At 46.0% G+C, this 16,917-nt stretch overlaps 1 protein-coding gene across 2 annotated transcripts in view; it reads left to right on the top strand.

The window, feature by feature from the left end:
- Positions 1-77: 77 nt before the first annotated feature.
- The window catches only part of LOC138813963 (cullin-4A), a 38,397-nt gene continuing 21,557 nt past the window's right edge, over positions 78-16,917 (top strand). The window contains exons 1-5 of one of the 2 annotated variants that reach the window (XM_070002597.1): positions 78-251; positions 478-593; positions 9,424-9,528; positions 15,093-15,161; positions 16,289-16,362. In XM_070002597.1, coding sequence (XP_069858698.1) covers positions 104-251; positions 478-593; positions 9,424-9,528; positions 15,093-15,161; positions 16,289-16,362 — 512 coding nt within the window. In that variant the 5' untranslated portion in view covers positions 78-103. The remainder of the gene's footprint in view (positions 252-477; positions 594-9,423; positions 9,529-15,092; positions 15,162-16,288; positions 16,363-16,917) is intronic. The other variant, XM_070002596.1, reaches the window with a different exon arrangement.

Below are 16,917 nucleotides of genomic sequence, written 5' to 3'. Positions count from 1 at the left end.
GCGGGAGGCGGAGGAGGAGCCGGGCGCACTCGGACGGGCGCCGGGCGGGAGGCGGAGGAGGAGGAGCCGGGCGGCGCGGGGCGGGGCGGCGTCCGGCCCAGCCATGGCGGACGAGGGCCCGCGGAAGGGCAGCGTCTCGGCACTCGTGGGCCGCACCAACGGCCTTACCAAGCCCGCGGCGCTGGCGGGGGGCCCCGCCAAGCCGGGGGGCGCGGGCGGCTCCAGGAAGCTGGTCATCAAGAACTTCCGAGGTGGGTGCGCGCCGCCGCGGGCGGGCGGGCGGGCAGGCAGGGGCCGGCGGGGCGCGCGCTGGGACGGGGCCGCCCGGGCCGCCTAGTGTCGGCGCCTCGGGGTCCGCGCCCCCCCCAACCCGGGCCGGGCCTCGTGTCCCCCGCTGCCCCCGCCGGGCGCCGGCCACGCGCCCCCGCGCCCTGTGCCGGGCCGGGCCGCCCCGCCGCTGACCCCATCTCCCCACAGACAGGCCGCGGCTGCCGGACAACTACACTCAGGACACGTGGCGGAAGCTGCACGAGGCGGTCCGTGCCATCCAGGGTAGCACGTCCATCAAGTACAACCTGGAGGAGCTCTACCAGGTGGGCGGCGGCGGGAGGCGACGGGCGGCGGGCTGCGGGTGGCGGCGGGCCACGGCCTCGGGCCTAGGCCCCGCGCCCAGCGCCGGCCTCCCCGCACAGCACGGCCCGCGGGCCAGCCGCGAACTCTCCCGGCCGCTCGGTCGCGGCTCGCGGCTTCCCGCCCCCCCCCTCCCCCCGAGGGAAGGAACGCGCACGGCTTTTCTCCGCAGCGAGCCGTCCGGCGGAAGGCGGGTGGAGTGGGCGGGGGGGGGCGGGAGGCGAGGAGGACATCTTGCTGCGGGAGTGCTTCCGAGAGCAGTTCTCGTGGTGTCAGGCGTTTGCTTATCCAGGAAGGAGCCCGTTCTGTGTGTGTGGGGTAACGGCCCTCAGGATTCCCAGTGGCGCTGTAGGGTGTGGAACTGTGTTTGCCTGAGTACACCATCCCTAATCCGACAGGCCGAGATGAACCAAAAGTTAAAACTTTGTGAACGCAAACGCGAGACCTCACGTGGAAAATTCCACCCCCGAATTTTGGCCTGATCTCAGACAAAAACAGGTGTGCTAAAATTACCTGCCAGCCACGTAAATGGGGTGTATACGAGGCTGAAATTTCCTGTTTACGCTTGGATCCCATTCCCAGAATGGGAATGGCTTACTTTCTCTGTCCCAAGGTGGCCCCACAGGTTTCACCTAAGGTCAGTTTGGTATGTACACGTCCACTTTTTGTCTGAGTGTGTGAGTTGTCTTTAACATCCGCATTATTCGAGGCATAATTTGCCTGTAGTATGTGCTCCAGTAGGTTTTAACAGTTGAGTTCAGATGTGTTCCCTGCACCATGGTCTGGAGGATTTCCATCACCCACATAGGCATCTGAGCACATTGCAGTCAGTCCTCTCTCCTAAGTCCCGCCCCAGCCACCACTGATAGGCTTTGGGTAGATATTTTGATCTTTTATAGTTTCTAAGTGGAACTGCATTTTACCAATTTTTTTTTGTATATGGTTTTTAGGATAGTGCTTTTGAAATAGATACATACTGCGATAGTCATTTGTTTCTTTTTACTACTGAGGGTCTTGTGACTTACACGATGGTATATATCTCTTGTGACTTACCATGATAGTATATATCTATTCATTGGTTAGCAGACATTTGTGTGTCTGGCTTGAGGTTATAAACACAGGTGCCAAGAGCATTGGTAAATCTTTGAGTGGACATATATCCTCAGTCCTCTCAGGAAAATATCTACACATTACTTAGTCTGTACAGAAACTGTATGCTTAATTATAGCAATATCGTGTTTTTTAAAGTGTTCACACCATTTTGCATTTCTACCAGCATTGTATGAGAGTTCAATCGTTCTCTATCCTTGCCAACATTTGGTGTTGTCTTTTTAATTTTAGCTGTTCTAGTAGGTGTTTAGTGGGTTTTCAGTATGGCTTTAACTTGCATTTTCTTACTGATAGTAAGCAGTTTTTCATGTATTTGCTTTTTTATACATCTTTAATGAGGTATCCATTCAAATCTTTTGTGTTTTTTTCAGTTTTTAATTGTATTTTTACTTTTTGAGTTGCTAGTAAGACAGGGTTACTCTGTAGCTAGCCCCGGCTATCCTTTAACTCACATGAAGTTCAGGCTAGCTAGCCTCAAGCCCTCCTGCCACCACTTCCCAAGTGCCAAGATGATCGCAGCTGCTACACTACCACAATTACTACACTATCACCACTGCCTGTTCTTTTTTTTTTTTTGTTTGTTTGTTTTTGTTTTATCAAGTTCTTCTCATTATTGGGTAGTGAGTTAAGTATGCTGGATACAAGTCCTCTATCAGCCTTACAAATAATTCTTCCAGTGTGTGGCTTGTCTCTTAATTCTCTTAACTATGTCCTTGAAGAGCAGTAGTTTCAAATTCTGAAGTCTAGTTTATTAACTTTTATGAGTTGTACTAAAAGCACACCTAAGAGGTCTTTAAAATCTCTTAAGTTCACAAAAGTTTTGTTCTGTGTTTCTTGTACACATTTTGGAGCTGTAAGTTTTACATGTGGGTTTGTGAAGCATGTAGAGGGGGTTTACATACTGTGATGTGTGAAGTACAGTGTTTTCCCCCGTGAATGTCCAGCCATCACACCATTGGTTGAAAGCCCATCCACCTGTATCCTAATTGCCTTTGATTCCTTGTCAAAGATCAGCTGTCCATGTAAATAGGTGTGTCTGCTCCTCAGCTCCATCCTTCTCTGAAGCTTGTTGGCACTGTTGTTCCATCATACGTTTATATGAATCTTCAAACTTGTTTGCCAGTACTTACCAGGAAGATAGCTAGGGGTTTGAGGACTGATGTGGAAGAATCTCTAGCGGTGTAGAGAATTTGGGTTTTAGCATACTTGAATCTGCTAATCAATTCTAGGGTTAGCTCTCTGTTTACTTAGGTCTTCATTTCTCTCTTTTTTCATGGTAAAGAGCTTACGCATCTTTTGTGGATTTTTTTCTTAATCATTTCACATACTTGACAATAATATTTTGAGTTACTTTTTCTGGTTTTTTTATGTAGGAATAACACTTTTTTTTAAAGCATATTGACCTTGTCCTGCTTTCTTGCCAACCTCAGATATTTCTGAAGCCACTTGGTTTCCTTGTGGGAAAGCTTAAAACACACAGTAAGTTTTCTTAACCCACCAAAAATGGAATTTCCAGTAGCTTCCTTTCTTCCAGTTTCTGTCCTTGTGCACAACTCCCTCTTGTCTTCAGGATTTGAGCCCTCTACCACATCCTAATCACTATTACTGTTACCTGCTGAAGTCTTTCTCTTTACTGCTCAATCTAAGTCTTGAAGTTCTTTGTGTCTGTTCAACCTTTAAACACATGGACTTCCTTTGTTATAATTGTTGTTGTCCTGGTTTGCTAATTCTGTATTAGTTTTTTTTTAATTTTTTATTGTACAGATACTATACAGAGGGTTACAGTTACATGAGTAAGGTAATGAGTACACTTCATATTGAGCATTGTTACCCCCTCTATTGTTTTCCCCCTACTATCCCTTCCCTCCCTACCTTCCCCGAGGTTCTTTTTTTTTTTTAATTGTGATTAAGTGATTACATAATTTCCCAAATTTCACAGTATTGTGGAATAATGATGCTCATTTAAAGTCACAAGCTCATTCTAACTTTCCTGGAGCAAATTGTCTATCACGGTCTATAACATATAACTGTGTACACATATACACCATACATATGATCAGCAGTATGGGGATATTAGTAGTGGTTCGACCAGATGAATGGAAGTTCTTTGTTTCTTAAGTCCTGTTAATTTTGTATCGCCTAACATTTTGGATTTAACATCCACTTATCAGGGAGACCATGTACCGTTGTCTCTTTGCTCTTGGCTTACCTCGCTCAACCTGATTTCTTCTAGCTCCATCCATTTCCCTGCAAATGCCATTATTTTGTCATTTCTAATGGCTGCATAATATTCCATTGTGTATAGATACCACAATTTTTGGATCCATTCATCTGTGGTGCTGTATTAGTTTTGACTGACTTATGGGTTTTTTTTTCTTCTCCCCATATAGGTACTATTTTCCTATTTCTTTTGGGTCTGGTAATCTTTGATTAGATGATGGACATCTTGAACTTTAGCCGGTGTGTTAGATACGTTTATATTCCTAAAAGTATTTTTTACTTTTGTTTTGAAGACATTTAAATTGGAGACTGTGTGGTCTTTTGCTTTTAGATTATGTTAGACCAGGCCAGAGCAGTATTGTGTACAAAGCTGATTATCCCCACCACTGGGGCCAGACCATCCTAAATACCCTATGTGAGCCATGGATACTGTTAACGTCCAGCCTTCTGGATGATTCATTCTCTGGTGTTTGTAGTTTCTTTACCACATGCTTGCCACGTGTTGGTCATGTGCTACTGAATGCTTGGTCCCTGGAGAGCTCTTTTATTTCCAGGGTCCTCTGGCCACATCTCTTTTCACCAGTTGCCTTGCTGGTTTACTCAGCAATGCACAAAGCTTGGAAACCCTGTGCGTGGCTGCATGAAGCACTCATGAAGCCAGAGCAGCTGGGGCCTTTCCATCCCCGTCTCCCAGAGATCACTGTGTTTTTTACCCCAGAGTCTGGTCCCTAAAAACTACTACTTCATACATTTTTTTGCTTGCTTGTTTTTTTTTTTTCCAAGCAGAAGCATTCATTCAGTCCTTTTACTTCATTTTGACTAGAAAAGGAAGGATCACTCCCAGTACCTAAACAGTCAGGTTTTTAGTTTAGTAAAGCATATCTCATGGCTAAGGCTTAGTATTTATTGTTTGTTTTGGCCTGTAGATTTCATCATTTGGTATCAGTTGCTTCATCATTTTCCCCCAAAATGGAGAAAATACTTGGCCCTACCTCCCATGCAGTGACAAATCATAATGTCCCTGGAGCACCTGGGTGTCCCTTTGAAGGATAGGCATGCCCCTGATACAGTCACTGCTTTCTTCCCAAGGAGAGTGCTTCTATCCCAACCATCACCAGGCTCTGCAGAGAGCACTGCACTAGTGCACGAGCTGCTTTGGTCTCTAGAAGAGGTGGGTCCAAACAGAAAGGAAAGTGGATTTGGGATACTGACCCCCAGTGGGCAATGCATCCCACCTGCTGCTCCAGAACCAAGTCCCAGCATTTGCTTAAGAATGGTGTCTATTCCTTGCTAGAGATCTTGTGGAAATACTGGTTCTTATGAAAGTTTTAAAGGTTTTCAGAACTCTTCATTCCCTGTCTAGGCCTTGGAGCCTGCTGCCTGAGTTTCCTTCTCGTAGAGGTCTCCCGAACCTTGTTTGCTACTGTATTTCTGTGTGGTCATGGTGAGGTGGGGAGGAAGTCTCCACACACTCATCGCCCTTTACAGTAACCTGCCATGCAGGAAAGTGTTGTAAAGAAGACCAAGTTTAGTGTAATAACCACTCAAATGAGAAAGCACACCTGTGCATCTCAGCCTCTTGTCAGCCTAATGGCCAACAGGAAGCTAAAGACTGTACTTCCAGAGTCTGCCAGAGGAAAATGCAGTGCATGGTTTCAGACCGGAAATTCCCTCTGGGAGGCCTGGCTTCTGAGAAGAGCCAAGCTGTTGTCTGGGTACAGACTGCACTGTCTCTCAAAGAGGTCACTTCAGCGAAGGACCTGGGTTGTACAGTCAAGCATTCATTGTATTGGTGGAATAATTAAATCTGATGTGAAGCCAGGCACCAGTGGTTCACAGTTGTCATCCTAGCTACTCAGGAGGCTGAAATCTGAGGATTGTGGTTTAAAGCCAGCCTGTGCAGGAAAGTCTGCAAGACTTTTACCCCCAGTTAACCAGCAAAAAGCTGGAAGTGGAGGTATAGCTCAAGTGGTAGAGTGCTAGCCTTGAGCAAAAATGCTCAAGGACAGTGCCTAGGCTCCGAGTTCAAGCCCTAGGACTAGCACCAAAAAAGAAATGACAAAAAACAGTGCTGTGAAAAATGCCAGAAAAATGGTGACAAATTTACGCATTGATAGATGAATTGAGAAACCAACATATTATTTTTTTTCTTCTTTCTTTTTTTTTGGGGGGGGTGTCCAGTCGTGGGGCCTGAACTCTGGGCCTGGGCACTGTCCCTCAGCTCTTCAGCTCAAGGCTAGCGCTCTACCACTTGAGCCACAGCGCTACTTCCGGCTTTTTTCTTATGTGGTGCTGAGGAATCAAACCCAGGGCCTCATGCATGCAAGGCAAGTGCTCTACCACTGAGCCACCTTCCCAGCCCCGAGAAAGCAACATATTAATAGAAACACATTTGTTAAATTCAATACTTAACAAAACTAACACTGTGTACCCTGACAGATACACGGGAACTAAGGTTCTAGTCCACTTCTGAACTTGGTGTGGACATATTTACCACCTCTCTCCCTCTTCCCAGGAGACATTAGTTTCCGGTCATTCCTGTTTGAATCCTGATTTCTTTCTGTGTTGTCATTTACTTTTCGAGGCAAGAACCTGGAGGGAGCATGCTCTGTTTTCATTTCTTCCCCATGGGACAGACCGGTCCTGGTGGAAATGGTGTGCCAGGCCTGCTCAGAACAGGGTTGTGTTTGTGGAGGAGGTGCTTTCAGTCCCACGTTGCTGTGGCTGTGCCTTGCCATTTCTACCCACCGAGTGTTTTTTGGTAGTCAGCTGGGCCTTCATGTAGTAGGGGCTTTGACTTTTGGTGTTTTAAATCACTCTGGATGGGAGCGATTGTTCAGGTCTTGAAATGTTTGCAGCAGCAGTGTGCATGTTTAGGTGACATTGGATACCACCATATGTATTTTGAGCAGTTAGACATGGGCGCATCATCGTGGTGTGACCTGCTCGTAGAGTGTCCTGCTGCAAGAACCTGTGAGCAGAGTTTTCCTATAGCACAAGGAGAACCAGAGCTGTTACAGCCCCCACCCCCGTCCACCTGCCCGCCTCTGGTTATTAGTTAGAATACTTCTGTAGAATGATAGTTGACAGCACACGGCCTGAAGTGCATGCTCTTGGCTGGATCAGCACACCCTGTCCCTAGGGGGATCTTAGAGTAAGGCAAAAATCTCAAAAAGGTGGGTTGCAGAAAGAAGACTCCATGCAAGGCTGTGCCTGAATAGTACAAGGTGCTTCAGAACTGCTGCCTGCCTTGGGGGTCTTCTGACTCAGCACATTTCCTAACAGTGTGTCGTCATACAAGAATCCTGACTGGGCTCTGGAATTGAGTCTCTCAGAAAATGGTCCTCCCAAACTGCTGTATCATGAAGGGTAGGCAGCACAAAGCTTACCTTGATAGTAGTCAAAGAAAATAGATTTCCTCATATTTACTTTTTTCTGGTCGGTTGTGAGCCTGCCTGAAATCTGGGCCTGGGCACTGTCCCTCAGCTTTTCAGCTCAAGGCTAGCTATCTACCTTTTGAGCCATAGCACCACTTCTGGCTTTTTATGCTTATGTGGTGCTGAGGAATTGAACCCAGGGCCTCATGCATGCAAGGTAAGCACTCTACCATTGAGCTACCTTCCTAGCACTGTTTTATGTACTTTTTAAGAACCAGGTTTTTAGGATACACTAATGACTAAGAGCTGGAGCAAGCCTTTGTTGTGAGGTTATCTAGATGATAAGGAGAACAAGAGTTACCACCTCTTGGACTCAAAACTGAGACATGATTCAGTAATTTGGGAGAGGAAGCTGTAATCCTAGCTACGCGGAGCTGAGATCTGAAAATTTGAGGTTCAATGCCAGTATAAACTGACACGTCATGAGACTGTTATCCCTAATTATTCAGCAAAAAGAACTGGAGGTTTGGCTCAAGTGGTAGGTGCCAGCCGTAAGCCAAAAAAAAAAAAAAGGAAATAGAAGACTAAGGAGGAGACAAGGAATCCTTTATTTCTTGCTAAGATAAAATGTATAGGGAAAGTGTGTTTTTTGTAATACTGACAACATAAAGTCGTTAGAAAATACATGGTAATGTTGAAAATAGTTTTACACTTTCTTTATATCCTTGTAACTATGTACATGTTCTCCTTGGTGTAGTAATCACGGTGCTTATGTAACTTAGGTGCGTGCCGTGTTAATTGATAGAATTAGTATAGATACAGCTTTAACTTACATTTTTTCCTAGGAGAAGATCCTATAAATTCTCTATATTATTGCCATTTTGTCTGTTGGCATACTTTTTAAGTGCTTCAAAACTAGTCATAAAGGCTGGGAAGGTGGCTCAGTGTTAGAGTGCTTGCCTTGCATGCATGAGGCACTGGGTTGGATTCTGCAGCACCATATAAGCAGAAAATGCCAGAACTGGCACTGAGGCTCAAGTCGTTGAGCTGAAGAGCTGAGGGACAGCACCCAGGCCCAGAGTTCAGGCCCTACGACCGACAAAAAAAAAAAAACAAAACTAGACAGAAGAAAATTTATTTCTATTTATGATAATATTACATTAAATTCAGACTTTTGCCATGTAAATGAGATTTAAACAAAGTTTTATTAGAATGTACATGCATTATTTTTTTCATATGGACAAATACTTTGAGGAACAAAAAATTGCTTCAAAAGGTTCATTGAGACAAAATTTCAGTGAATTTACATATGTAGCCTTCAGCAAATCAACAAGAATAAATCCATCTTGGCCTATGCACAGCAGTATCCCTGACCATTAGAGTGAAGAGGGCTGTCCCTTCCTCCCCAATCCCCACCTGGGGAAAAGAAACTTGAACTGCTGTTTGCCATTGTAATAACCAGGATAAACTTATACTCCCTACTCAGAATAGAGAATTGGAGTGGAATTTCTAGACACATCTGTAGGATCCAAACCTGTACTGATGTCCTGTGACTGTTGAACTTAAAGGTCCTTTTGCCCCTGCTTTCTGGGCTCCAGGCTGCCATCAGGCCTGAGATCCTTACTGATTCATTCCTGCCATCCTACCAAACTTACTGTATCCAGCAGTCAGTGCACATGCTCAATTGTACCTGGAGTTCTGGGCTTGTTCACAGATGACCAATGTGCTGGAGGTGGAGGAGGTTAAACATTATACAGGTACCCATGGCTCACACTTTTAATCCTAGCTACTGAGGAGGCTGAAAACTGAGGATCATGGTTCAAAGCCAGCCCACGCAGGAAATCCTTGAGACCCTTCTCTCCAATTATCCCCCCCCCAAAAAAAAAAACAACAAAAACAAGTGGAGTTGTGGCTCAAGTGGTAGAGCACTAACCTTAAGCAAAAAAAAAAATTTCAGGAACAGCTCTCAGACCCAGAGTTGAAGCCCCTCTGGTCAGCACTTGGGGGGTGGGGAGATGGGTACAGAATTCTTCAAGGAACTCATTTGTTTGTGTTGGGTGTAATTCATTTTTTTCTTTCATTTTAGGCTGTTGAAAATCTTTGCTCTCACAAAGTCTCCCCAACACTCTACAAGCAGCTACGCCAGGTCTGCGAAGACCACGTTCAAGCACAAATCCTACCGTTCAGAGAATATCCTTTGTGTGGCTCATGCAGTTTCTGTTCACTACCTAAGTTTCTTAAACCTGAACTATAGAAGGTAAAGGGCCAGTGTCCTTAACATTAAAACCACAGCTTTTATGTTATTTATAGAACAAAAAGGTTCAATTTCATATGTGATAGCATTTTTAAAAATTTGTGTTTTTGTCTTTTTTTTTGTTGCGGGGGCTTAAACCCAGGAGGTTGCATTTGATAGGCAAGCATTTTGCTGCTGAACTGTATCCCAGCCCAAGTGTGGGTTTTTTGGTTGTTTTTAGCATTGATTTTTTTTTTTAAGTGAAATCCTTAGCATTTAGATTACTTGCTGATATGAATAGGAGGTCAACATTCCTTTAATTGTTGGACTATTTGGTAAAGGTTGGAATTGTCCTTTGTTTTAGGGGGAAAAAAACCCCTGTATTAGGTTTTTAAACTGTAACAAATTTACAGTCCCCCTCCCCCACCCCACATCTCCATCCATTCCTGGTGTGTCTTGTCAGGAGTCAGGCACAGTTCATCTACTTCTTTGCTTAGGGTCTAATGGTCCATGGTCCTTCCCTGAGGGTGGGTCACAGATGAGTAGCAGATTTCTTTTCTATGGCACTGTAGGTACAAGGTCCCTACTTTTTTTTGGTCAGTTGTGGGGCTTGAACTCTGGGCCTGGGCTCTGTCCCTCAGCTCTTTAGCTCAAAGTGAGCACTCTACTGCTTGAGCCACAGCACCACTTCTGGTTTTCTGGTGTTTAATTGGAGACAAGAGTCTCACGGACTTCTTGTCCAGGCTGGCTTTGAACCATGATCCTCAGATCTCAGCCTCCTGAGTAGCTAGTATTACAGGCATGAGCCACTGGCACCTGCCTGGTGCCTACTTTCTTTCTGGCTCTAGTGGGATCACTTAGCCCAAGAAGCTTCCCATATCACTGTCATGGGGCTTCTTGCAGCACTTACTCCACCCGCACAGTCTGCAGTGACCAAGTCTCTAGTAGTGGCGCTCAGTCTAGGTGTTCCTTACAGCTGGGGAGAGAGACTTATTCAAGGCGCCCTCTCAGGACTGGCAGAGGGCATCTTAGGATTGCTACCACACCATCTGGGGCTAATGTCCATAGGGAAGTCCTTGAGCAACTTAAATCTTGTCTGGCCTGTTCCTGACATACTTTAATCCGTCCTCAGTCTGGTGCCTGTCCTCCACATTGCCACAGCTGCCAAGTCCTATCAGTTGGGCATCAGAAGAGCTTCTATCTTTGCAGAAAATGTACTGTGACTGCTTTTCTTTGTTTGCAAAATGAGGTGGCTAGAACTTGCCCCTTTCTGGTGTTCTTCTGACTGAGTATGTTTTTCTTGTCATCATCCTACTTCTGAAGTTTTCTGGCAAAGCTGCACTCTAAAGACTGCAAGGACATATTAGAGAGACACAGCCATAAGTCCTTCTGGACCCTGTAAGTTTTCACTTACCATAGGAGACATGTGTGAGGTGTCCACATATCACGGGAGACATGTATGAGGTGTTGGGCCTTTGTCCCATTTGGGGACCCTGTTGTAGTTTGAAGCTGCAGAAGCCTGGTCTGTGTTTGAGTTCATCCACAGCATTCCAGGATGCTAGCCTCCATCAAAGTGTTATTTTGCTCTAATCGAGTTGGCTTGAAAACCGCTTTTTAATGACCCATTTGAATTCTCTTCCTGCAGTCCCACCCTTCATGGACTGAAATCTTGACCCAACTCACTCAGCAAGATCTTGTTTTTCTGTCTTAAGATCCTGGCCCAGGTAATAGAAAAATGACTGCCATGCCTGATTACTACCCTTTCAAGCAGGGCTGACTGTTGCAGTAGCTCTATGATGCTATGACAGAAGACTAGCATATCAGATATCCTTAGTGGCAAGGCATCAGTTCAGACACACTCAGCTGTGAGCTGCAGGCAGAAATTAGACAAGTCTCCCAGAGAGTGAAATACTGAATTGTACCTTGAAAAACATACAGCTTAGCTTGCCAGCAATGTGTTGTGGCAAGATCCGTATCTTAGAGAACCTTGAGCAATTTGTCTTGCCCAGAATTTGGAGACTGATAGAATCCAAGTTGAAGATTTGGCTTTATGTGTGTCATTGAGGAGTTGGCCTTGACTGAACATTTGATATTAGCTACAGATTTTCTAAGCAAGAATCCAACAAAAGGGCTGGGAAGGTGGCTCAGTGGTAGAGTGCTTGCCTTGCATGCATGAGGCCCTGGGTTCGATTCCTCAGCACCACATAAGCAAAAAGAAAAAAGCCGGAAGTGGTGCTGTGGCTCAAGTGGTAGAGCACTAGCCTTGAGCTGAAGAGCTGAGGGACAGTGCCCAGGCCCAGAGTTCAGGCCCCACTACCGGACCCCCCCCAAAAAAAGAATCCAACAAAATTAACTTTTTCTGAGAAAATCACTTTGGCAGAATAATAAGATAGATTTTAACCCCTCGGCAGGGACAGCTCCACAAGAAGCCCAGTCATGGTTCTTTGCCTCCCACAAGCATGCTGCCTGCTGTTAAGAGTGTGCCAGTGTTGAGGCCAGAGATGATGGGGTGGAGCCATCAAGACAGAAAGGACTCTGGGACTCAGATGGACAGCACTATCACTTCTTGGGCCAATGCCTGCATCTGGTAAATTCTGCACCTCCTGCCCCTTTCAAGGTGGTACAGGATGGGGGTTCTTCATAGATGACATACCAGCTGGCCTAGTCTAAACCTATAAATACAACTGACAAAACTTGCATTATACAGCATAGCAGCCCTTCTCCTCACCCCCACAGGCAGTGCTGAGTTTCACCTGCTATTCCTAGAAGTCAGCAAGAGGGAGAACATGGAACCCAACAGAAGCCTCTGCCCATAGGTTCCACTGGGTGGGTCCTCATCATTGTATGCCTAACCATGGCTGGACTTCTGGTAGAGATACTGCTCATCTCACCAGATGCACAACAGCATGTCCAGAGTACTTGCTGGGATGAGCAGGCCTGTGTCTTGTGACTTGTCCTACATCTTGCAGCATTGTACCCATACGAGCTGTTTCCTGGGGAAGAAATGACCCTTGACACATAGCTGGCCAGTAGTCCCAGGAAGTGCTGGGGCTCAGCCGCAGCAAATCATGGATTTTTGTCTTTGTGCACTACGGTGACTAGTGAGAGGCATGTTAATTACACAGCCAGAAGTGGATGGACATTACGTCGTGTGATGATTTTCTCAGATGTTGTAAGGAACAAGGAGGCCTACACCAGGCTAGCATCTGAATTGATTGGCCAGTGTGTTCAGAATGTGGGCACTGGCCTGGCACACTTCCAGCCTAGTGTACATCATGTGGGTTTGCCTTCTCTTTAAAAAAAAAAAGAAAAGAAAATTAGCCATTTTGCCAGGTACTGATGGCTTATGCCTACAATTCTAGCTACTCAGGAGGCTGAGATCTGAGGACCGTGCTTCAGAACCAGCCCAAGCAGGAAAGTCTATGAGCCTCTTGTCTCTAATTAACCACCAGAAAACCAGAAGTGGAACTGTGGCTCGGTGTGGTAGAGTGCAAGCCTGGAGCAAAAAAGCTGAGAGACAGTGCCTAGGCTCTTGAGTTCAAGCCCCACAACTGAAAAAAATAATAATCATTATCTGGATGGCTAGGGTTTTTTGCCACTTGTCATGAACATTATTTCTGCTCTAGAAGGCCTGCCTCCCCTGTAGGCCATGTAAGTCCTTTGAGAGGACTGGCTCATCTCTGCGGTGAGGTGAGTCGCTGCTGAGTTCTGTTTTGGGATAAACTGACAGTGTCTCTCATTGCTTGTGAGTCTTGGCATCTAGAATGGTTCACTGTTGCCAGTCTTGGGTTGATTTAAACTCTAAGAGTGGAATGTAGGGAAGGCTACACTGTGTGATACTAGTTCACTGTTCAGTACTTTTTCCTTGGGGCTTTACAGCATTCTTCTATGGGAGTGTCACTCATTTAATAGGCACTCCACATTTTACATCTAAGCAGGTGATGCGCCAAGTACAGCTTTGGTGTAGGGATTTGTAACACCCAAGATGCAAGGTAGTATTAGATTGACTGGTGTCAGTTAATCCTGTCAAGGATTTTGCAACTGCGAGGTCTTCATCCTGAGGTCTTCATCCTGAGGCCCGTGACTCTTCACTCTGCTGAGGCAGGCCACGTTGGGTTCTAGGAACCTCCTAGGTCTCACCATGGACCCATAACTCTTCACACAGCGGACGTGTTCCATGAGGACTCTGGGAACCTGCCAGCTCTCCCACTATGGCTGTTGTTCAATGCTTAGAGTCAAATGACTCTTAAGCCATCTTACCTTTTATGAGGTATCACTCACACCTTGCTAAATGATTGTGATGGCTTCTGGTTTGCCTTTTTGAGATTGTTTGTGTAGTATAAACGGGAACCTCACACTTTCACAGACTCCCCTGAAGGGTCAGCACGGGCCTCACTGTTTCTGAATTTCTTTCTGGGCTCCTTGACGAAGGAAATAAAATGGAAGGATCACTGGCAGTAGAGGCACCCTTGGCCCCTACAGTCTCCTGAGCTTTCTTCCCTTCTAGGAGCCTAGCCAGCACCCCTGGCCCCCCTTGGGCCCCTCTGGTTGATGTAAGAATTGTCTGTCCTGAGCATACCACACTTGATCCAGTTTCTTCTCCCTTTGAGGGTTTCTGTGTTTCTTCACGTGAGCTCTGGGTGTCGTACATGAGCTCCTTGACACAACCTGTGTCAACGCTGGCAAGTGGCAGACAGGCTATAGCCCAACACATCCAGCTCTTTGCATCCAGACAGCTGTAGTGAGCCTGGTGAGATCAAATGAGAGGGCCTGTGAGAGGTCCTTGCTCTAGGGAATCTGTTCTGTTTGGCCTTTAAGGCCAGATAAATAAGTCTAGCTGAAGATGTAGAGTTTGGCCATGAAGTAACTTCATGTTAGTGTTACAGAAAGTTTTCATTGCACTAGAAGTAAATCTTGGTCATTCTCTCCCTGCCAGCTACTCGTTCCTATTAATACCTTGCTTCCTGATTTCCCAGCCAGGCATAAACTCGAGGAGCTAGCTCATCCTATTCCATTTGTGGAGTGGCGCCTGGTGCTATTTCTCCCGGCTCCTTGTTTCAGCTGGCAGGGTCTGAATGGGACTTGAAGGTAACATGGGTGGGGAGGTTCCAGTGAAGGGAGGGAGAGAGCTCGGGCAGCACAGAAGTAATACAGGCTATGAGTTACATGAATGAGAACTGCTGGTCACAGGCCATTGGGTGGCTGGGTGGCTTATAAACCACAGGCATTATTTCCACAGTCTGCAGGCTGGAAGTCCAAGTCACAGCACTAGCAGATTCTGCATCTGTTCTTAGATGAGATTGTTTCATTGCGTCTTCATATGGTGAAGGGATGAGGCCACTCCCTGGTGTCTCTCAGACCTCCAGATACCATTTGTTTAGAAATAGGACTTCATTCAGATGCATGGTCGTTAGTATTCTGATTGCTAGAATTTGATGTTTGGTGGAGGAAGGAGCTAAGTCCACTGTTGCACAATTGCATGAGCTTATGCTTTATTGAAGTTTCCTTAGCAGGTCTGCACAGATTCACTAGACAGTGTTTTATTTCTAAAGAAGATTAACACGTGCTGGCAAGATCACTGCAGACAAATGGTAGGTCTGGGGATTTCTGTCAGTGCTTACTGTGTGTGACGTGTATCCCTGCACTCAGCCAGGGCAGAGCCTCTGCGGCTTCTGCTCTCTTCTTGCACAATTGCACTTTGCCTTTTGGAGCCTCAAGCCTCTCCTCTGGCCAGAGGGAAAGTACTTGGAATCTCTGAGGTTCCACCTGCTTTCAGCCCCACAAAGCTGCCTCCTGCCTCCCTCAGAGCCTCAGGAAGGCATGTGCAGGTCCCAACCTGAGAAGTAGAAATTCTCCTTGGTGCTGTAAAAGCACAGAGCAGTGAACAGCAGAGTTGATCAGTGGATCTGAGTGGGAAGTTGAGGTCTTGTAACAGGCTCAGGACAGGGGTGTTGGCCAGTGTCAGCTGCAGATCAGCGTTTGGTTTTGATATGTAGGGATGATAAACTAAGCTCTCAAACATTGCTCTGAGAACCAGTTCTTTGTTTCAGCTGCATGACAAATCTTAGACTGCACAGATGTGTTGACTCTGGATTTCACTCATGTAAATTTTTAGTATGGCCTGGCTCTTAGTGACCTAAATGAGGGAAACCAAAATAAGCAGAGCTTTAGAAGTAAACCATACTCTCGTTTTCTAAAAGAGGTTAGTAGGAGGCATTGAATGTCTCTCTTCTGGGATACATGCCTGTTGGGTCTAAGAAATGGAAACATCTGCTGGGGAAGGTGTTTACATGTCCACAAATCTTACCACACAGTAGACCTTTGCTCAGTTCCACACAGAACGGTTCACTGTCCACATTCTCCTTGCTCGGCTGGCATCAGAGTCAAGTGTATACAGGTGCCGAAAAGCCTTGAGATAAGTTCTAGAAAGGTGGCACCACTCCCAGGTCTAAAAGACTCAACATCAATCAGAAAATTCCAAAGAGATCCTCTAGACTTGAATGCTTTAAACTCCACAGTCAGAGCTGTTTTAAAGAAATGAAAATCAAATGCTAAGGAAGAAAAGTTCAGACAAAAATGAGTGTCTTGGTGCATGGTTTCTTTCCATATTAAAAAAAAAAAAAGCTAAATTCAAGACAGGTAGCAAAAGGTAGTCCAAAAGTAATCTTGAATAGTTTGTTAAATGAGTGAATAAATAATTTTTCTTTCTGATCCTCAGATCATGATCAGAAGTATTTTCCTGTTTCTGGACCGCACATATGTCCTGCAGAACTCCATGCTCCCTTCTCTCTGGTGAGCATCTGGCTCAGTAGAGCCTTGTATTCCTTCTCTCTGGTGAATGGCCCTTGGCCCAGCAGAGTGGTGCCAGCACAGTACAGAGCTCCTTATCGGACAGGGTTCGTGGAAGGTGGCTCTGGCTGCTGAATTACCTTCCCAAAATTTTCAGACTGTGAGCTGAGTAAGCTTGGTGAACTCGCAGATTTCAGATCGCTCTGAGAAAGGACAAATTACAAGAGAGCTCAGGAGTCCAAGGAGAAGTTCTGGTAATGACAGGTGCAAGAGTGGGTGTGGAGCAGGTTCCCCCAGTGTGGAGCCTGTGGTCTGTACAGTTGTGGTCTCTCAAGTGCCTATGTGATGTGGATATCTTAGGATTTCCTAGGATTACTTGGGCACTAGTTGGCCTGACCTCTCCAGAAAAAGCCTTTAGGGTGGCAATGTGAGGCATCCTGGACTGGCTCAAAATAAGAATATTTAAAGAAGACTCTTCAACATCTGGGTGTAGAGAGAATTAGCAGCTAGTAGCATTTGTTTTGGATAATGCCATAACACAGCTGGGTTTGGGAAGAG

Source organism: Dipodomys merriami, unplaced genomic scaffold (genome assembly GCF_024711535.1).
Source record: "Dipodomys merriami isolate MVZ:Mamm:240054 unplaced genomic scaffold, mDipMer1.0.p SCAF_6, whole genome shotgun sequence".
NCBI classification, from domain to species: Eukaryota; Metazoa; Chordata; class Mammalia; order Rodentia; family Heteromyidae; genus Dipodomys; species Dipodomys merriami.
Note: the sequence above shows the minus strand (reverse complement) of the source record. Positions and strands in the feature narration are given on the sequence as shown.